The sequence below is a fragment of the Fonsecaea monophora genome, assembly GCF_001642475.1.
Source record: "Fonsecaea monophora strain CBS 269.37 chromosome Unknown Scaff18, whole genome shotgun sequence".
Lineage (NCBI taxonomy): Eukaryota > Fungi > Ascomycota > Eurotiomycetes > Chaetothyriales > Herpotrichiellaceae > Fonsecaea > Fonsecaea monophora.
The window spans coordinates 355,565-375,338 of record NW_019173949.1 but is presented as its reverse complement, the minus strand read 5'-3'; the positions used below and the strand labels follow the sequence as shown (position 1 = coordinate 375,338).

Here is a 19,774-nt window from a genome sequence, read left to right as displayed (position 1 = left end):
CCTACGATTCCCGCCAGCTTAGATCACCGCCGTTATGGCTGCTGCTCCGGCAGCAGGCCGATTGTCCGGATCTGGCTATCGCGTCTGTTCAAGCTGCATCGCACGATGTCTTCGTCAACCGTCGCGACCGCACAGCACTTTGAGATCTGTCCTGCAAGCAAACCGGAAGCTCCACAGTGGCATAATCCCAAGTGAAAGACCCTCGAGAAGCGCAATTGCTCAGTCACAGAGCTTTGTGGACGACTATTTCTCGGCCAACACGTCGATTGAGAGAGGATGGATCAAGAATGGGATGCTGGCTGCGGTACGCACGGTGGCGGAACCAACAGGACGAAGGGAAAATGATGTGTCTGGCGAAGTGACACGGATGCGGACACAAGGAGAACTGGAAAAGGCTCTGTCTTTCAAGGCAGAGCCACCGAGTCAAGAAAATCAGAGCGCCCAAACTGGTCCGGAAGCTAGCAAAGCTGTGGAGGGTGGTGAACCAGAGGCAGATGTACTCCCACACAGAAGACGGAAGAGACGAAAGAACACCGAGAATGCGTCTGAGGAATCTCTTCCGTTGGACGCTTCATCCCAATTGACAACTGCTGCCACCGCAATGCCCAAGTCAGCCGTCTTCCGACGCAGGCTGGCCACCTTCCTCTCACTCACCAAACCGCGACTATCCTTCCTGATCCTACTCACGACCACGTCGGCATACAGTCTATATCCACTCCCTGAAATCCTGTCTTCCACGTCCTCGTCGGCAACTTCATCACTTTCCACTTCGACCTTGACATTACTGTTCCTCACTTCTGGCACGTTTCTGTCGTGCGCCTGTGCCAACACCCTCAACATGCTTTTCGAGCCCAAATACGACGCTCTCATGTCTCGCACCCGAAATCGGCCTCTCGTGAGAAAGCTGATCTCTCCGCGTGCTGCCGCCCTGTTTGCGTTGGTCTGCGGTGCGTCTGGCCTGCTTCTCCTCGGCCTGGGTACCAACCCGACAGTGGCGGGTTTGTCGGCCCTCAATATATTCCTGTACGCTGGGGTCTACACTCCAATGAAGAGAATCTCAGCGGCAAATACGTGGGTGGGCGCAATTGTGGGCGGCATCCCTCCTTTGATGGGTTGGTGCGCCGCTGCGGGCGAAGCTGCGACATCTGAACACCATTCATGGCAAGATCTACTCTTTTCGGAGAACTCGATAGGAGGCTGGGCATTAGCGGCCCTCTTGTTTGCCTGGCAGTTTCCTCACTTCATGTCCTTGTCACACACCATTCGAGAAGACTATCGAAATGCTGGCCACAAGATGCTGGCCTGGACGAATCCTGCTCGAAACGGACGTGTTGCTTTGAGGTACTCCTTGGCCATGTTCCCCATATGCGCGCTGCTCTATTCTACGGGATATGTGGACAAAGGCTTCCTCGTCATCAGCACGGCATGCAATGTGTGGATGACTCGGGAGGCGTTCCGCTTCTGGAAACAGCAAGGGGCCGGGGGAAGTGCCAGGGGACTCTTCTGGGCGAGCGTATGGCAGCTTCCTCTTGTGCTGGTCGGAGCTCTGGTGTGCAAGAAGGGGTTGTGGGATGGCTTCTTCAGCACCGATGAACCCGCCAGTATCTACGAAGAGGGTGATCTCGAAACTGACGGCGACGGCCTTGGGATGGATTCATCAAAGGCTCGGCAAAGGCCGCCACCACCTGAGATTAATTTGGCTATGATGGGGTTCAAGAGACCAACTTGAACCCAATAACGGAAGCTATTTCTTTTCCACAACAAGGCGTTTTCCTGGACATGGACGAGATGTATTCTTGCAACAACTGAGACATGATTTCGCAGACATGACAGACATTTGGACCGGCGTATATTGTACCGAGTTCGCAGTACGACCCGCATCAACACGGAGCGAGCGGACAAGCACATCTCCGCTTGCTCGCCGGAATAGATCTGCAAGGCACAGCGAGGCGCGCACTGCACGGCAAAGCACAGCAGTAGATGTGCTGTGGCGTCATGAGTCTGCAGATCACCGTTTTCAGCCTTTGAATTACAGTCTCCTCGACACACAATGCGGGGAAGAGTCAGTGTTGATCCAACATTCAATGGAACTCTACCAGTTCAATAGCCGTCAGCTCAAGCGGGCAAATGTAACATATCCCACGGGCATGCATGCAGAATACTATGAATTGTTATAACGACACCTCCTGGTGCTGCCTTCCTTACTTTCGACTCCTTCCATCTTTTCGCGTTCGCTTCTCCCTTGACTTGCATTCTCTGTGGAACCACAATGCCTTCCAAGTTCGGGTTGTTCACCCCCAGCAGCAGCTCGCTGTTTCTTGCGCTGCTTCTGCAGAACGTGAGGGCGGCAAGCCTGAGCTACAATGGCCTCGCTCAAACACCTCAAATGGGCTGGGTAAGACTCCCGTCGGCACTCAATCAACCTGCTGAATACATGTTGACCGCTGGCTCGCGACAGGATACATACAATGCTTATGGCCTCGCATACAACGAGTCCACAATCCTCACCAACGCCGAGCGCCTGGTGTCCCTCGGTTTCCGTGATCTGGGCTACCGTGTCGTCATCTTCGACGATGCCATGACGGAGCTCAATCGCAGTGCGGATGGCACCTTGGTTGCAAACGCTGCAAAATTCCCCTCGGGCCTCCAGAATATTGCCAATCAACTCCACGACTATGGACTGTATTTTGGCGTGTACAGCAGCGCGGGCAAATACAGTTTGTCGCCCGCCTTTTTGTCACGCGTCTCCTAGCACTAACCAAATTTTCGCTGGAATCGACAGCTTGCGGAGGATACCCTGGAAGCCTGGGGTACGAGACTCAGGATGCCGCATGGTGGGCAAGCATGGGCGCAGACTATCTCAAATACGACAACTGCTACAACGAAGGCCTCTCGGGCACACCAAAGCTGAGCCAAGATCGCTACGCCGCCATGTCGAACGCCTTGAACGGTACAGGTCGGGACTTTGTGTATTCGCTGTGTAATTGGGGAGACGACAAACCTTGGTGAGTTCTTCCTTTCACGGGGCGATTTGGCCTGTCCCAGACTGATCACAGCAATAGGGAGTGGGCGTCCACCATCGCCAACAGTGCCCGCATCTCGGGCGACATCCAGGACAGCTTTTCCATGCCTACGACGTCGTGCCCGTGTGGTCCCGACGAGTACTACTGCCAGCTGCCCGGCTATGGCTGTTCGGTCATGAACATTCTCGGCAAGGCGAGCTCCATCCGGAGCAAAAACCAAGCGGGATACTACAACGACCTCGACATGCTCGAAGTTGGAAACGGCGGCATGTCTTACGACGAATACAAAGTCCACTTCAGCATGTGGGCCGCCATCAAGTCTCCATTGATCATGGGGAACAAACTCGACCAACTGTCTCCAGAAGATTATGCGATTCTCATCAACCCGGCCGTGTTGGCCATATCACAAGACCCTAGTGTCAGCGCTGTTTCACGAACAGTCAGGCAACAGGTCGACGACAAGGACGCGTGGGGGTTCGGAGAGGTCCACGTGTGGCAGGGAAGCCTGAGCAATGGCGATCAGGTGGTCGCCTTCCTCAATGCCGGCAACAACTCGCGCACAATGTCCTACAGCCTTGTCGACGTCTTTGGCGGCCTGCACACAAACACGAATGCCCAAAAGAGCTGGGATCTGTTCAATGTCTGGGGCGATCAGACGGTCATGAGCACAGAGGTGGCAGCCCAGATATTGAACGGCACGCTTGCGGTGGGGAACGCGACGGGGTACTATAATGCCAGCGAGACAACTTGGGCCAGGGGGCTGAATCAGAGCAACCCCCTCTTGATCGGCACACCGGCTGGGACCGTTCAAGGCGGTGGGATGTTGCAGGCTGAGGTGCCGAGACATGGGATTCAGATGTGGCGGTTGAGAGAGGCTGGAGGAGCAGGCAAGCGGGATGAGCTGTAACTCCTGGAAAGGGATGAGCGGGCTCTGGAGACGAGAAGCTATGACAGGAACAACTCCTTCGACCACACTTCTTAGAGCTTCGTAGCATATGTTATTGATGGTATCAAGCTTGATTGTTTTCATACCGTTTGGTCCGAGGAATGCTGCCGATGCTATTGACGACCGACCCGACTCTCGAAACTCCTGATTATGCTGTTTATTTCATTCCGTTTGTTTTTAGTCGTAAATCGTAGAGTTTTATAACGTCCCAAATAGCATCATCCATTCAATTTGTACACAGGGAAGAGGACCTGTCCACAAAGTCGTCATTCCCAATTTCCCATCAAACTCTTCTGTTTCGCTCGCCGCTCGTGTCTCATCCGATCTTTGCGTTCGAAAAGTCCATCTCGGGATGCTCCTTCATGAACTTTTTCAGAATGTCGTCCTTCTTTTGGTCGTCGCTCGTCGGCTTTCCCATGGCCTTTTGGTTCTGATCGTACATCATCCTAAAATTGGCGGGGCACGGCTGCGTTAGTGATTTTGATCTTCTGGCCAAAACCCGGCGGTGCTGCCCGGCCCTCACCAAGCGGGTTTGGTGGAGAGCATGAGCGTGAAGCATAGAGAGACACTGAGGGGAAAAAAACCTACTTTTCGACCATCCCCCTCGTCTCGCCGTCGAGTTCGCTCAGCTTGGAGTTCTCGGGCACGATCTTTGCCGTGTCGATCTTGGGGGCCGACGTGACGATGTGCGCCCACCAGTAGGAGCCGCGGGCTTTGGCGAGCGTGATGAGGATCTCTTTGCTGCCGTCGGGCTTGGTCGACAGGATCCACGTCGAGTCGTCCGTCTGGATCGGGTGGGGGAAGTCGCCCTGTCAGCGGTCAAGAGTGTCAGTTCATCATGGTTTGGAAAAAAAGTAGCGCGGCACCGTGGCAGTATTCAGTGCGCCTGAACGGGCTCGGGGAGCAGGCGTTGGTGGTAACAATGCAGCACAGCACAGCACGTACATCAATAATGGGCTCCTGCCCCTTTACTGCGACCTTGATGTGCGTCTTCTTCAATTCCACGACCAAGTCCCTCGCCTTCAGGTTCCCCTGTATGGGCACGCTGACCTCGGCCTCTTCGAGCGTCTGCGTCCATTTGTACGGCAGTTTCGCCTGCTCCTCCTCTTCGCGCTGGCGGTCTTCGGCGTCCTTGCGGGCCCGTTCGGACGGTGTCGGTGAGGGTGCGCGTTCGGCCATGTTTGTGTGTGTTTTTTCTTTTTTTTTTTTGCAAATTCTGGCTGAGAAATGAAAGGGGGTTGGGTCGTGGGCAGCCAGGGGCTTGTGAGTGACGGTGGTGGTTAAGTGCGGTTTTCGAAGTATTTCGCTGGTCTTCCAGGTCGCGTGCGGAGAAACAGGCAAGGCAGCGAGGGAGGCAGGCAGGTGGGGTGGGAGGTGACGAGGCTGAGATCATCGACAACACACACCTGCATCTTCCTGTCGGTCTATGTTCATGACTCATTCTTTAGTCTCCGTGGAAAGAGGCACTACGTTCTTGCCTCAAGGTGAGAATACAGACATGGCAGTCACATATTAGAAACAGCGTCAAGCGCATTGGTCGCGGTACAATTAATTCACATTAACCTCTGACGGCACACATACGTTCAGAGCAGCGAGAGTATTACTGTCCTAACTGAGAGACGGGTGTCAATCCACTGTCCCAAGCTGTCAGCCATTCATAGCAAAACGCAGAAAAAGTCATCATCCGGCCGCTTGCAGATTCCATTGATTCTTGTCCAAACATTCGTAAAAAACATTTGTTTATACCCGTTGTTTCCTCCCTGCATAGCCGTCCGGTATCCTTGGGACAGCCGGCGTGTTTTGGTCTGGTGGTTGCATGGGATCAGGGAACCCAGCTTCATGTAACATCTCTGTAAACGTTGTATTTGGTCTGCTGACTTCAACTCGACTCTCGGACCGCATGCGTTGTGACGGATTGAAGTCACCGTTGTATCGTGCCGGCGTCAGTGTGGGACCTTCATTCTCAGCCGAAAAGTCTGACCCTCCAGAGAAGACGCTGACTCCCCGTTCATCTCTCAGAGTACTGCTCATTCGGTTCGCCGCGATAGGGCCGTTGCTGTTGTTGGGAGGGGATTGAAACGGACTGCCCATATTGTTCTTGTTGGTCAGCGGGAATCGCTGTGCTGCCATGCCCCTCAATGGGGCAATTGCCGCGAGATTGGGGTGTTGGATCGCTCCGGCAGGCGGACTGTAGACTTTGATACTTTCCATGCTGGGTTCATGCGCAAGCCTCCGCTCTGGCGTGACGGGTAAGCCTGCTGGAGCAACGGGGATATTGTTGGGAAATGGAGGCGTTGGCATCTTCCAGTGACTAGTAGCTGGTTGTTGGCTGTTTCGGTTGCTCCTTGTGGAGAACATGGACTTTGCTCGATCAGTGGTTTTGCGGAGGAAGTCCGTTCTTAGGCCGCCAGAGGCATCCAAAGGGATGGGATCTGAGATGGTTGGTTTGTAGATGGACGAACCACCAGAAGAGTGTCGAGACTTTGGTTTACGATGCCGCCCGCTGCAGATGACCCACGCCAGCATCAGGAAGGCACCCACAAACATGCCAGGAAAGAAGCCGGCGAGGAACACCCCGGTGGGAAATTTGTTGCATTGAGGTTCAACCTGCGCTGCCGACACACTGACGCTGCTTGGGCTTGACGTAGATGTCGAGCTGGTATTTGAGGTAGTTGAAGTCGGCCTTGTAGGTGAAGAGCTTGCCGACGAAGGATTGGATGTGTTGCCCGAAGATGGGTCCGTCTTTCCCACGATGCTCGTGCTCTGGATGATGCTGCAAATGGAAGGCCCCGAAGCTTGTGGGATGCAGGAATATCCGAACGGGCAGCATTTGTCTCCACACTGTGGTAGCTTGTCCCCAAGTCTCGTGGTGAATATCCCTGCCGTAGGATTCGCCGTTGCGTTTTGAGACGACACGTCGCAGGATATTATCTGGATGTTGTTGCATGAACTCGATTCCGGGCAACAGAGGGCCGATGACGAATTGTCGAGGGACACGCAGTTGTTTCCTGCGGGGCATTTGAAGTCGTTGGGAAGCTTGGAATCGACCGCCGAGCAGGAGCCATCGTCTCGCCGGAAAAGACCTGAGTTGGGAACAATCTGGAAGGCAGACGAGGTGCAGAGGATGGCCGCTGCCACCAAAATGCGGACTATGCAGAGGCGCATATGATAATTCATGGTTGGAAATAGATATGCAAGGATCGGCTTGCCGTGGAAAAGCGACGAAATTAAGCAATAAACAGATATGTGCAAAAGTATGCCTTCTCCAAAGAGATCACAGAGTATAAGGACAAAAAAGTCACCAGGACAAGTATTGTCACTCTGTTGGAGTATCCAAGAATAGGTCTTGCAAACGAAGAGAAGAGAAAAAAAGACTCTCAAAGCCTTGTGTCGATCCACGTTTTGACAAAGAGAAAAGGGATGTACTCACCCATTGATCGACCTGACAAAGGAAAAGACTCATTATAGAACAAAAAAGGTGAGCCCGCGACGACCGGGATCTGGTCGCGTGTCTCTTGTGTGCCAGAGTCAAGGCGTGAACTCTGCAGCCTTGGGCAGCCATGATGCCCAAGTGTCTATGAATATGCAGAAGTCAATGTGGTGGGATCAAGAACAGCTTCGCCGAGAGCCAGTGGCTTGCCGCTTTGCCCTACGACACGCAACCTTTCGCTGCGAGGTAGAGCGCGACAGTGCGAGGAAAGAACCGGAGGAGCTGAAACGATAGGCTCTAGAAGCTTGAGAAGAAAGTCAAACACGTTGGGGGATGGTGTAGTGGGAGGGATGGGGGTGGCAGAGGGAGTTTCAAGAACGAGGCTCAGCGTCTGGATGGAGCCATGTTATTGGTCGAGATTTCGACCATTGCACTAACCCCTTTTTGGCGACTGCGGTCTTGTTCACCTCAAAGAAATTTGGAGCATTGGAATTGGATGCTCGTCAATCCGTTTCCATGGTCTCGGACACTGAGACTTGCATTACTCCATTTTACCAGTCATGATCACAAGACCTCCGGCAAGGCCGCAGTCACTCCTGCGAGCCTTTGTCAAGCAAGCAAATGCCACGGTATGTACAGACAGATCAAATGTCTTGCTTTCTCCCAAAGAACTCGGAACTGACTGACCTTGCCTCGCCGTCTCACAGCCGTCCTCTTTCCTAAAGCGACAGGTCCGCAGAAAACACACCGTCCCCGTGTGGGCCAACCAGACCAAACAGGACTTTTTCGCACGCCACGGCGTCCCCGGCTTCCTCAGTGCAGAGACCTACCAAGAGACCTATGTGAAATACACCCAACACCTGTGCGACCGGCTGAACGAGCTGGTCTTGGGCACCGCGGATGAGTCGTCGTCGACATACGACCTGCACGCAAAGTGCGCCCACCGCTCCGATCGGGCGCACCTCTACAACCTCGCCGCCATGGTCGAGTTCACGCGGTTCTTTTGGGAGTACCTCACCGAGAACGAAGATCCGGCGATTCACAAGCCAGGCCTGAACACCACGAGGAGCATCGAGGCCAGCTTCGGCAGTGTGCAGAACCTCCGCGAAGAGATGCTCGAGACCGCCGACGCCATGTTCGGGAACGGATTCGTGTGGCTGATGAAGGGCAAGAACGTGGGTGACATGCGTATTCTGGCCACGTACAACGCCGGCTCCCCATACCCCGACGCGGCACCGAGACGGGACGACAAGGACATGGCGACCTTTGACGGCCGCATCCTCTCCGACCAGCTCTCCGGTCGAGGTGGCCTGGGGTTGCCGAGCTTGGAAGAACGAAACATCTCCACCGGGAATTCGACGGCCGGCTCGTTTGGTGACTTTAGCTCTTCACGGGCGAATCTCTACGCCGGTGCGCTGGACATGCAGCCCATCCTGTGCGTCAACGTGTGGGAGCACCAGTGGCTGAGAGACTACGGACTCCTGGGCAAAAAGTGGTATCTGGGCGCCTGGTGGGATCGCATTGATTGGCAAAAGGTGGAAAGTCAGCACGCCCTGTACGAGACGGGCGGGGAATGGAGTGACTACTGGTCGAGCGGCAGCAAGTCGCCGTATGCGACCACGGGCGGGTCGAGTGTTCTGGATGCTTTGAGGAGATAGGGGAGTGTGTAAAGGCCTGGGCTTGTATGAATATAGGGAGCTCCAAAAACTTCACGTCATTGTAGGACCAGCGTATAAGCCATCTGTGCGACTCTGTATCTAACCCACGCATGGGCTTTTCTTCCTGAAGTTCCACATACCGCCGAGAGCATCTGCCCTGTCCTTTGGCTTTCTTCTCGTCAACCAGGCACTCTGGCATTCAAGTGCACCTGGAGATTTACGGTGCGCGATGGCAAGCACTTTAGAGCGCCGCCTCAGCTTGTCATCTCTTGCAAGAGGCGAGCGAGCTACTGCCTCGCCGATGCCGTCAAAGGAACAGGTCCAACTCAAGTCGCCAGCCAATGGAGGATTCGATGCTGGGGATCGCAGGTGCGAGATCGCGCCACTAACCGTGCTCGTAGCTTCCGCATTACCATGGAAAGGCTCAGGACTCGCAAACCAGGCCAAAGCCACGCAATGTTGCTCATGCGCAAATACCACTCCTTGCCTGCCTGACAAGCACTGCTGATTGCTTCGAAGACGAGGTTCCATGCGCTGTGAGAGGTGCAAACTCCGAATCCATGCTGTGCCTGACGGGTGTTTTGACCAACCGGGCGGAACTTGTCTTGGTGATCGCCGATGCTTTCTTCAGTCCCAGTATCTAATCATTCCATCCAGGCCGCCCGTTGCGACTTTACTGCTCTCCTGCTGATGCCACGCCACACACGTCACTGCGCCCAACCCTTCTCCCCCGGCCTGAATCTTGTGCCACATCTTGCCCGTTTTCCAGTCCCAGAAACACACGAACCCACCAGAATCACCGCTCGACACGATACCGCCGTCTGGGGAGATGGCCACGTCGATCGCATACCCGCTGGTGTTCATACCCCGGAATCCCTTCTTGCGGTTCTGTCGGAACTTGTCGCCCGCGGCATACACGACGATCTGGTTGTCGGCGGATTGGAATGCTACGTACTTGCCCGAAGGATGGGGCGCGGCCCGCACAAGCGCGTACATGGACGGATCGGCAATGAACTTGATGGGCACTGGAATGCCATACTCCCACGCGCGGAGGGACTTGTCGTCGGAGGTGGATATGAATCTCCGACCCTCGTCGACAAAGGTGAGTGTGTTGATGGCGCCGAGATGGTGGTCGTATTCTTGCGTCAACTCGCCGGACCTGACGTCAAACTGGACAATCTTCTTGTCGGCCATTCCGGCGATGAATTCGTTGCCTTCGGGATGGAAACGGAGTGTGTGTGGCGTTTTACCCGTGGTGAACCGCGATATACACTTTCCAGTCTCGGTGTCCCAAAGCTTCATCTGGCGGTCATACGACGCTGATAAAAACGACCGCCCGGTGGGGTGGAAGTCTGTGTCTGTGATCGCCTTGTTGTGGCCTGAGAATGTGCGGAGGAGTGTCCGGTCGTGGTGAGCATCCCACAGCGCCAGCTTTGCATCCGCCGACGAGGATAAGAGCAGGTGCGATGACTTGGGAATGAATCGTAGAGAGGTGATGGGTTTCGTGTGGTACTTGTAGACATGTATCAGCTTCTTCGGCACGTAGTTCTGTATTGAGCCCGGCTCTTTGCGCAGGTCGACGTCCAGGTCCTGTGGTACGTGCATATATGTCCGTCCTTGGTAATCGAATTCTGAAGCACCATGGAACTCGGTCGTCTCGGCACCATTCAAATCGTCCGCGTAGCCAGTGGCCTCCTTGGGCGGCGCAGGCAGTGGCGTGGGAACAATGCCCTCTTCCACCCATTCCTCGTCAGAGGCGAGTTCCTGATCGGCCGCCGCCTCGGCTTGCTCGTAGGACACGTCGTCACTCTGATATTTTGCCCAGGGACCAAGGTACGCGCCCTCACCGTCGACGATCCTGCTGTCTCCCTTTTTCTGCCTTTTGGACCGGATCGCCGCACTCTCCTCTTTGGAGTAGCGCAGCTGGACGACATCTTTGCCGCCGTATTTTGCGACGGCCGACTGATTGCCCACAAAGGCTCCGTTGAGCGAAGGATCCTTGGTGTACCCGAGACTCTGGTATGTGCGGTGTTGGGTCTTGAAGGTGGCTTCGGACATGGACGTCTCCTCGGCGTTGCCGGTGAGTACGTTCTTGCGTTTCAGGACGTTGCCGGCTGTCGACTTGAAGGGGTTGGAAGGTCCCTGTGCGGGGCGGGCGAGGTTGTCGTACGTGACATTATAGGTGAGGGCGTTGCTCGATGGGTTCGCCAACATGACTTGCATCTGCGACACGTCCTGCGCAGCGTTAGACGGACCACCACGTCGCCCAACGAATGAAGACCAAACCTCTGTCGAGACGTCGGGAGCCGCGTTCACCCCGGACTGTTTCTGAGCGGGGCCGCGGGTCGCGGGGCTCTTCTCATCATCGCTCGAATCATATGCGGATCCCAGGAGGGCGGACATCTTGACCGAAGGCCTTTTGGAGGCCTAGAAACCGGGTGAAGCAGAAGCGGCCTTGTTGTCAAGTCGTCCCGGTCTCCAGACATGGGAAAAACTTCGGCACCAGGAAAATGGCGTCGGCCAAGGCGCACATGTCTCGGAACACTTGCCTTTCTAGACAAACTACCATGCAACCAATGCGACGCATGTGTATCAGGAGCAGTCGAAGAAATCTATTGAATGCATTTATCATTCTCTACCGTACTGTTCGGTGCTACGTGCGATATTCATGTCTACAGTTTCTGAGAGACAATTGGGGCGTTCACAGACTCAGCTGTAGGACGGAAAGATTGTGGCTTTCTCTCATTTTCTGCAAACCAGGAGTGATGAACCATCCTTGCAACGCCGCGCAAATAACTCTACCACAAATCCTCCACCGGCCTAAACAGATCGGACCTCTTCTTTCTCATCGTATCTCGTGTCTCGGCTGTACAAGTCGAGTGGCAGACAGATAAACCAACCACATAGTTTTAAGAAATTCCGTCCTTCCAAAATTTTGACCATGTGAGAGTCTTCGGCCTTTGCCTGCCATCGCTTCTTGCACCGCCCTTTGTGCAATAAATGAATCGCTAGTGGGACCATCGCTCTGTCCTTTGATCATGCCGACAACCCAGGCAGGAAAGGCTTGTGGGATTGATATCGCCACTGGCCCGTGGCTCGTTCTCGACCATTGCCACTTTCCATATCATCAGCCTTTTTCCACCACTAAAGCTCACCGTTTGGCTCTCGCGATGCGATTGCGGAGCAGCAAACGATCATCAGGAGTAACTGCCGTGACTCATGACATGTGACATTTCTCCACGTAGTCAGTTGGACTCATCCCGGATCAAAGCCACAATCATGCTGTAAAGATAGAAGAAAAACATGATCAAGTGGAAACCAAGTTTGATGAACGATTCCTGTCAAGGATTCAGCATTAGTAAACGAGACACGTCATCGGGCCCAGAGGCTGTACATGCCTTTTTATGGACGTTCAACTTTCGGAAGATCTCTGTGGCGTCAAGTAGATGCTGGTTCTCGATGATTCTACCACGGATTGTGTTAGTGCCTGCCACGCAGTGCAAGCTTTAAGATCGGTATGGGACACCCACTTTTTCGCATTGAACGCCAGGAGCGGTAGATTCAACAGAATGGCCAACCAGTATCCATTGATAAGGAAGAGGAATGTCAAGAAGGCGTGGACGGCAGCTTCGGGAACAATGTAGGTGTTGAGACGGTTGCAGAGGTCGATCGGGTTGATGTAGTCACTGAGGAGAGTCAGTGGGGATTGTCTTTGGAGCTGGGGAAGTATTCTGCCTACCACTCGAGATCGCTGTACATGATGGTGAAGAAGACTTGCAGGAAGAGGTTGACGGCATTTATTAGGACGGCGAGCAGGTATAACCACGCCTCGCCCGACATTTTGGAGGTGTATCTTGACTACAGCAGTGGCAGCAGGATAGGAATGCACAAAGCCTAACCGGTGACTGTCGCGAGCTCAAACACAGTGTACAGAAGCCGCGAGGTGCGCACAGAGAGAGTCGGGGTCGAGCTCTGCAGGGCTGGGCAGGGCGGGGATGAGGCAAGGAAGGGAAGAAGGCGAGAGCACGGCGCAGACCAAGCGCAGGTGGAAATTTACGTAGTCGCGGACGGTGGGATCTTGAAGGACAAGCTGGCCTTGGTGAAGGGTTGAGTGTGTGGAGTGAGGTAGGCGCAGGATGGTGGTGGGCAGAAGGGCAGAATAGGTACCAGTGGCAGGACGCAAGTGCGAAATGGTCAATGAGATCAGTCGTGGGGAAAGACGCAAAATTCACCGAAATTCCAGGTTGTTGGCAGCTGCGGGTTGGATGGAGCCGCGGACTGTTTGCCTCGCCGTAGCTTTTGCACGATTCGCCACATGGAATTCACCGTATCATCACTTTCATTTACAACTTCCATTCGCAGCATGACTTGAAGAGTAGCGTCTTTCATCTTGCCACTGGCTGACAATTCGTTTCACATTTGTCATCAGTTACATATCATGAGGGATTGGCAGAAATGTCATGTCCAGCATGTCTTATCTTGGTGGTCCTTGATGTGTACGGTGCGGCAATCACCCCCAGTAACGCAATCCCTATTCCTTCCGAACCAGTTCTAGATCAGTCCACCGAGCCATCTCAAGTCTGGAAGAAGCAACAAGCAACATGCTGCAGGGACCTAAAATGTGTAAAAATCATCGGACATGGATTTCCATCTCACAGTGTATAGTCGTATGTTCATCGTGAATCATCAGTCATGGTACGTGGGTATCGTTCTAGAACAAAGGTTTTCTGGAAACTCCTGGAAACTTTCGCTTGAAAAAAAAAGATCCACCGAATTGGTTCCACCTCGTATCTATACCTAACATTCCCATGTTGACAAGCCTCCCGAGGCCTCCTCAACTTTCCTCACCTCCAGCGCGCAGTCGAAGACCATCTGGAAATCGAAGTGGATCTGGACAGGTCGACTCGCAGTCCAAGGTCAAATGGAACCGTCGCGACACTTCTATCACCCATAGTTGATGCTGCAATGCAGGGTTATAGGTGAAGGCGTCGACACCGCCACGCTGGTTGATCATGGTCCTCAGCGCATCTGCGTGGAGACGGACCTCGCTGGTGTCCCCAAAATCGGCTGTGTACGCCACCAGCAGGAGAACAGCCTGGATGTTGGCGTCAGAACTGGCAGCTCCTGGCATCTGGAGGCGATTCCATAGAATGTTAGTGCCTCGACCAAGATTTCTTTCTGCTTCCACCTGGTCTTGAGGATTTTCCTCGGCAACTGATCGCGCTCTCCGGACTGCATAGGCATAAGCGAGGAGCAGGTGTCGAGAAACTTCGTTCTCAAGCATATATACCAGTGCTGATTCCAGCATGTCACTTGATTGATAATGATCGCAAAATGTGGCTCTGACTGTGGGACAGAAAGTTAGTATCGGAGAAAATTTTTGAACCTGCACATGCACTGCCCAGTCTTGATTGCGCTGGAGCATGTTCGGGGCTTTCCAGAGGGTCACTCACAAAATTCTAGGACAGAGTCGTCCGTAGAGGCGATTATCTGAGATGTGGATGGTAGCATCTCAAGGGCGGAATCTGCGGCCGCTTCACTTGTCGAGGAAACGGCTTCTTGTTCGTCGCTCGTTGTCCGACTGGGCGGTTCCGGTCTGCCAGGGATGGAAGGCGCCGGCGAAATTGACACCGAGCTGGCACTGCTGGCTGACGAGGTTGCGACCTCTGCATCTCCTCGCGGGCGTCTGGTCCATTCAAAGTAGCGAGTCTGGCTGGACCGTCGGAGAAGGCGCGAGCGTGCCTCTCGACGCTGCGCGGCCGAGTGATATGCGGTGTGCCGCTGAATGGCACTCCTGACATTGGGGTTCTGGCTGTCGACAAATTCGATGATGTTGGAGGATCGGCGTGAATTGGGATTGGAATCTCTGCTCTGGCTCGCCCGTGAAGTGTCTTCTTGCGGAGGATCACCACTGGATGACATGTATGAAAGAGTAGAAAAAGGAGACGGTTTTGGTAGGAGAAGAGAAAGAAGAACGATTTAAAAGAAGGAAAGAAGAAAAATGTCTGGTGATAGAATCATGATATCCTACCTCGCAATGCTGGAAAACAAGACTTGGATGAGTAGTTGACACGTCAGGGATATCTCACGGACTCCAGTCACCAAGAAGTTTTTTTATGGTCCTTGAACGCGCGTACGCCGTTTGTCAGTGAAGATGGAGAGTGCGCGAAGATACCGTCGGTGCTGCAGCAAAGGCGAAAAGAATGCTAAAGGCGGACAAAGTGATGGATAGAATCGAGAGGGGGAGGAAACCCCGGGGTTTGGAAGTTGATGCCAAACCCCATGGCATTTTTATACAGATTCTGGAACGTAAGAAGCGAGAAAAAAAAAGCAGGTCCCAGCGGGTCCCCACCAAACGGCTAACCTAATCGTTGCGAGATGATTCGGTAAGGATCTATAGAGGGTGTGGGATCCAGAACTTTTGGTATAGGTCAGAATGGAGGCAAGGCTAGAAATGCTTCCCTCCTCCGCACTACTAAAATCTCCGACACTGTAAAACCCTCTCACGGTAGCCTCTAGATGATTCGAGACTGTCTAGGAGAAATGGAGCATAAAAAGAGCGATGATCATCGAGGGTGGGTTGATGTCGGTCCAAGAACTCTTTGTAAACTCGCTCGAGGTCGACAAGGACCTCACATTGAAGCACGAGCGATTAAGGAGGCGAAGTGGGATGCGCGAATCATCGAACCAGCCAACGGGCGCACATGGATTCGGATCACGCGGACAGGGCGATGGTGATGTCGGAGGCAATTTTTTGAGGCTGTGACTTAATAGGTATATCAGGGAGGCGAGCCTTGTCGAGGTGATTGGAAGGAGTTGAACAAGGACGAGTATCAATTTGCTTCCGAGCGAAGAAGGCGGCCTTGGCACTCCGGGGCCTTATCCGGTCCGGGGTTACATGAACCTCCATCGTGACTCGTGAGACGCACGACTTCTTCGCCACCTTGATGCGTCGATCCGACTTCCGACTTACCCTTATTTCAACTACTGCGTCGAGCGGTTTTCTCTCAGATCCTGCGAGGTACGAAGACCGAGTACGACTGGCATGGACCCTGGCGCAACAACTGAGCCACAGGACGTGGCTGTCTCCTGATTACTCGGATATTAGCAGACACCGAGGTTCGGATTATGAATCCTTGCATGAGATTCCGAATCCAACTGTGAATGACACAAGTACCTGTATGCGGAATGTACTTGTGAGAATGCTCCGACCCATCTTCTGGCGTCTGATAAAAGCTAAGCCGGCTTCGTAACAAGTTAACATCCTAAGCATGCAGGTTTTGGTGGAGTTTGACCGCAAACCCCCCGGTTCCCGTCATCGGCCGAGAGCGATGCTTGTCGTCGGCTAACGCACCATGGAAGCAACACGTGCGAAGACCAGACTTGGAAATTCGGACAAGGTGAGCTGGGGTGAGTCTCACTCTGATAGTTCAAGTAGGAAGGTGATGTACCGAAATCGACCATGCCCTGTTACTTCCTTCCTCATATATCCTGTCGCAATTGTTCGAAGGTGAGACCCGACAATAAGCGAGACTTGCAGCCATTGAATACGTTATGGACCTCTTACAAAAATCCGCCCGAGTTGCAGACGAGGCTGCAACCCAACGTGCGCCAGTAAGTGCGTCATTTGTCAGACACTCCTGGTGCATCCCGAAGTTTGTGTAAGCAGACAGAGGTCTTCGGGCATCGAGCAACCCTCAAAGAAGTTGCGCAACAGGAGATAATTCCGCTCAAAAACAATCGACAGCCAGATTTCCCAACTGGTCTCCCACGTTGGTACTCCCTGACCGGAAGAGGACTTAAGTACGTCTGAGCAAACGGGAAGACCTGTTTTCCCTCTCCTGTGGTCGATTGCGATGAGAAATACGCAACTTAGAGCTATATATCTCATGCAAGGTTGGGAAAGCCACGGAATGAATACCGCAGATATCGGAAGCTGGAAAAAGCAATTTGGTTCGGCAATCGCCACTCCATGTTGACATGTTTCATTCTATGTCTTATTGTTTAGACCTGAACTGCATACACCTCCCCGTCTCGTTATTCGTGTCTGCATACACATCAGAGGCAACGTGTCATTTCCTCGCCTTTTTGCCCCGTTTCTTGACGTTGGTGCCATTCGCATTCTCCAGGCCGGTTGTCTCGACAATCTCAAACCCAGAATCAGATATTTGACTCGAGCTCATATCCCGCACTAGCGGCTTGTCTAAATCAATGGCTTCTTTGGTGGGTTCCAGGGGCGACTCGCTGTTTGGCACATCCTCGTCTTCAGCACTCGGCTGCGTGCTCTTCGAAAATGGACTGATAGCCTTGCGGCATAGCCAGATGGGGAGACGCAGAACAGCAGTATCCCACACAGTGGGCTTAACGATCTCGTCGAGATCCAAGAGATATTCCTGCGTATTCCCGTCTTCGTCCTCCTCTTCCAAGTATACGTTGCCCCCCGCGTCAACGACCAGGATCTTCCCGTTTTCTGCAGTGACACGCCGTCTGTCCTGCGATGTGGATTGCACCGCTTTGGGAGGAGGTGCAGAAGCAGGCTTGCTCGTCTTTTCCTTTTTATTTTGTCGCTCCATTTCTCGCCGCTGCCGTCGGTTCAGGTTGGCCATCGGATCAGGCTCTTCGATGGTGGGAGCGACTTCGACCGGCTCACCGAGACCTGCAATGCCTCTAATACCAGACTCATCGCCCCAGGCTTGTTTCTTTGCGTATCTGATGTACCTCTCCATGAAGTCCCGGTGTCTGCGGTAGTTCATTGTCAAAACAAAGTAGTGGACGGCTCCGCCGCCGATCAGAAACAGTCCCAGTAACACAGTCCCCAGCCCAGGACGGTATCTTTGGTAGTAATAGCCTGTCCCACGCCAGGACGGCCAGCCATGTCCCTCGAAAAAATCATATCTCTCCCTCAACGGACCTCTTAGAATGGTCCCGATCAGAGTGAGCCGACTGTAGCGTTCCTGCGCATCTTTCACGACGCGTGAAATCTCCCGCTGTGTCGGTCCTTTTGAGACGTGTACTCCGGGCTTTTTCTTGCCACCTGGCTTTTTGGGGCTCGCTGTCGACCGCGAGGCTATGAAGGAATGCTTGACTTTGTCCGGATGGAGAGTGCGGGACTTCTTCTTGAGGGCGGCACTGATCTGATCGACCGTGGCATGAGGCGATACACCGAGAACATCGTAAAATGTGACCCCAGGGCCTTCAGTGGTTTCCAACTCGTCGTGTAATTTGAACAGCTCGTAGTCTTCAGCCGACCATGCAACACACACGGCAACCAGAAACAGGAGGAAAAGGATTCGTCGCATCATCTTCACCCACACGACTCCCCCACGACAACAGTCACTGGTGGCACACGCAGTCCGAGAGGATCTTATGATGAAGTGAGGCAAGGAATTCGATGGTGACGGGGAATGATGCCCAAATACGTGGGCCCAATTGACGAAGGTTCCGAGGAGGATGCCGCAGCCAACTTGCAGTAGCTTGACTTCCAGCCAAGGGAGGTAGAGTTTTGCCAAAGTGTATATATCGGAACGCGGACCTCCTCTTTTCTTTCCTTTTTCCTTCTCCCTAACGCCTCACCTGTCAAGAGTGAGAGCGATGGCAGTGCCGCGACCTTGAGCCTGCGGGAGGCAGGTCGAGGATTCTTTGTGGAAGAGAGCAGGGGTGGAAGCTGAGGAGAGTTGCTGATCTTCCAGGTTCGCAGTCTCTGTGGTGGTGCCCCCTGTAAGTCACCAAAATTGGGTGTGGCTTTTGAGTTGTGCTGACTACGCCTCTAGGGAGCCTACAGCCCCCCTCCCCCTTTGAGTCCCCCCTTTCCCCCCCTCGAAAATCTCTAGTTACAAACTTCGTCAACCATTCACCCACCCGTCGAATTCCATCCCAAATCTCCGCAAAGGGGCCACAGGCAACAACAAGAAAAAGTCTCTGCCTGCACACTGCATCCCCTTCTCCTTGACTTATTCTTCACCCGACTCTCTTTCATCACGCTCATTTGCACTTCCACCCCAACACCGCACTTTGAATAATCTTGTAAGTTCTACAACAGTCAGCAATGCTGGACGCTGTGTGACCGCCAATTCGCGTTTCTTTACTGACATGGACCTGTCAAGGTAATCAATTCTCCAGCGACCTTAATCTCTATCAAAACACCCATCCTTTGAGCTCAAAATGGCCCGAATCAGCATTCCCATCGATGCCCTCACTTCCCGTCTCAACCTTAGTGATCGCTTTAACAGCGTCCGGTCGCAGTCGATTGCGTCGCGCTTTGCAAACATTCGACCCATCTCCGAGTTTCTCGACTTGAAGAGATTGTCAAAACCAAACAACTTTGGAGAGGTGCAGGCCAGAGTCAACTACAACCTGAGCTATTTCTCCAGCAACTATGCCGTGGTCTTTGTCATGCTCAGCATTTACAGCCTGCTGACCAACCTATGGCTTCTTTTCGACATCATCCTGGTCGTGGGCGGCATGTGGGCAATCGGCAAGCTGGGGGGAGCTGATCTCGAGATCGGCACCTTCAGAGCGACAACCTCTCAGCTGTACACCGGCCTCGCTTGTGTGGCTGTTCCCGTTGCCTTCATTTCTTCTCCTATTGCAACTTTCCTATGGCTGATTGGAGCTACCGGTGTGACCATCCTTGGCCACGCTTCACTCATGGATAGACCAATCGAGAATGCTTTTTCCGAGGAGGCGGTCTAGGTGGTCGGCCGCGAACTCCATACGA

At 53.5% G+C, this 19,774-nt stretch overlaps 10 protein-coding genes across 10 annotated transcripts; 4 read left to right on the top strand and 6 right to left on the bottom strand.

The window, feature by feature from the left end:
* Positions 1-34: 34 nt before the first annotated feature.
* Positions 35-1,729, top strand: AYO21_03673 (protoheme IX farnesyltransferase; the record flags this gene model as incomplete). The annotated part of the gene is made up of 1 exon (XM_022653647.1): positions 35-1,729. One exon carries the CDS (start codon positions 35-37, stop codon positions 1,727-1,729), a length of 1,695 nt encoding a protein of 564 aa, XP_022514171.1.
* Positions 1,730-2,269: 540 nt separating this feature from the next.
* Positions 2,270-3,930, top strand: AYO21_03672 (hypothetical protein; the record flags this gene model as incomplete). Its single annotated transcript, XM_022653646.1, has 3 exons — positions 2,270-2,717; positions 2,783-3,005; positions 3,063-3,930. The coding sequence occupies 3 exons, from the start codon at positions 2,270-2,272 to the stop codon at positions 3,928-3,930; spliced, it is 1,539 nt and encodes a 512-aa protein (XP_022514170.1).
* A 355-nt stretch (positions 3,931-4,285) lies between these two features.
* On the bottom strand, positions 4,286-5,148 carry AYO21_03671 (hypothetical protein; the record flags this gene model as incomplete). Its single annotated transcript, XM_022653645.1, has 3 exons — positions 4,286-4,415; positions 4,558-4,778; positions 4,915-5,148. 3 exons carry the CDS (start codon positions 5,146-5,148, stop codon positions 4,286-4,288), a joined length of 585 nt encoding a protein of 194 aa, XP_022514169.1.
* Positions 5,149-5,709: 561 nt separating this feature from the next.
* AYO21_03670 (hypothetical protein) lies at positions 5,710-7,146 on the bottom strand (the record flags this gene model as incomplete). The annotated part of the gene is made up of 1 exon (XM_022653644.1): positions 5,710-7,146. The coding sequence occupies one exon, from the start codon at positions 7,144-7,146 to the stop codon at positions 5,710-5,712; it is 1,437 nt and encodes a 478-aa protein (XP_022514168.1).
* Positions 7,147-7,959: 813 nt separating this feature from the next.
* On the top strand, positions 7,960-9,057 carry AYO21_03669 (hypothetical protein; the record flags this gene model as incomplete). Its single annotated transcript, XM_022653643.1, has 2 exons — positions 7,960-8,028; positions 8,107-9,057. 2 exons carry the CDS (start codon positions 7,960-7,962, stop codon positions 9,055-9,057), a joined length of 1,020 nt encoding a protein of 339 aa, XP_022514167.1.
* Positions 9,058-9,684: 627 nt separating this feature from the next.
* Positions 9,685-11,460, bottom strand: AYO21_03668 (hypothetical protein; the record flags this gene model as incomplete). Its single annotated transcript, XM_022653642.1, has 1 exon — positions 9,685-11,460. One exon carries the CDS (start codon positions 11,458-11,460, stop codon positions 9,685-9,687), a length of 1,776 nt encoding a protein of 591 aa, XP_022514166.1.
* A 938-nt stretch (positions 11,461-12,398) lies between these two features.
* Positions 12,399-12,897, bottom strand: AYO21_03667 (hypothetical protein; the record flags this gene model as incomplete). The annotated part of the gene is made up of 3 exons (XM_022653641.1): positions 12,399-12,522; positions 12,588-12,743; positions 12,797-12,897. The coding sequence occupies 3 exons, from the start codon at positions 12,895-12,897 to the stop codon at positions 12,399-12,401; spliced, it is 381 nt and encodes a 126-aa protein (XP_022514165.1).
* A 994-nt stretch (positions 12,898-13,891) lies between these two features.
* AYO21_03666 (hypothetical protein) lies at positions 13,892-14,979 on the bottom strand (the record flags this gene model as incomplete). The annotated part of the gene is made up of 2 exons (XM_022653640.1): positions 13,892-14,403; positions 14,511-14,979. The coding sequence occupies 2 exons, from the start codon at positions 14,977-14,979 to the stop codon at positions 13,892-13,894; spliced, it is 981 nt and encodes a 326-aa protein (XP_022514164.1).
* Positions 14,980-17,129: 2,150 nt separating this feature from the next.
* On the bottom strand, positions 17,130-18,359 carry AYO21_03665 (hypothetical protein; the record flags this gene model as incomplete). The annotated part of the gene is made up of 1 exon (XM_022653639.1): positions 17,130-18,359. The coding sequence occupies one exon, from the start codon at positions 18,357-18,359 to the stop codon at positions 17,130-17,132; it is 1,230 nt and encodes a 409-aa protein (XP_022514163.1).
* An 859-nt stretch (positions 18,360-19,218) lies between these two features.
* Positions 19,219-19,749, top strand: AYO21_03664 (hypothetical protein; the record flags this gene model as incomplete). Its single annotated transcript, XM_022653638.1, has 1 exon — positions 19,219-19,749. One exon carries the CDS (start codon positions 19,219-19,221, stop codon positions 19,747-19,749), a length of 531 nt encoding a protein of 176 aa, XP_022514162.1.
* Positions 19,750-19,774: the final 25 nt, after the last annotated feature.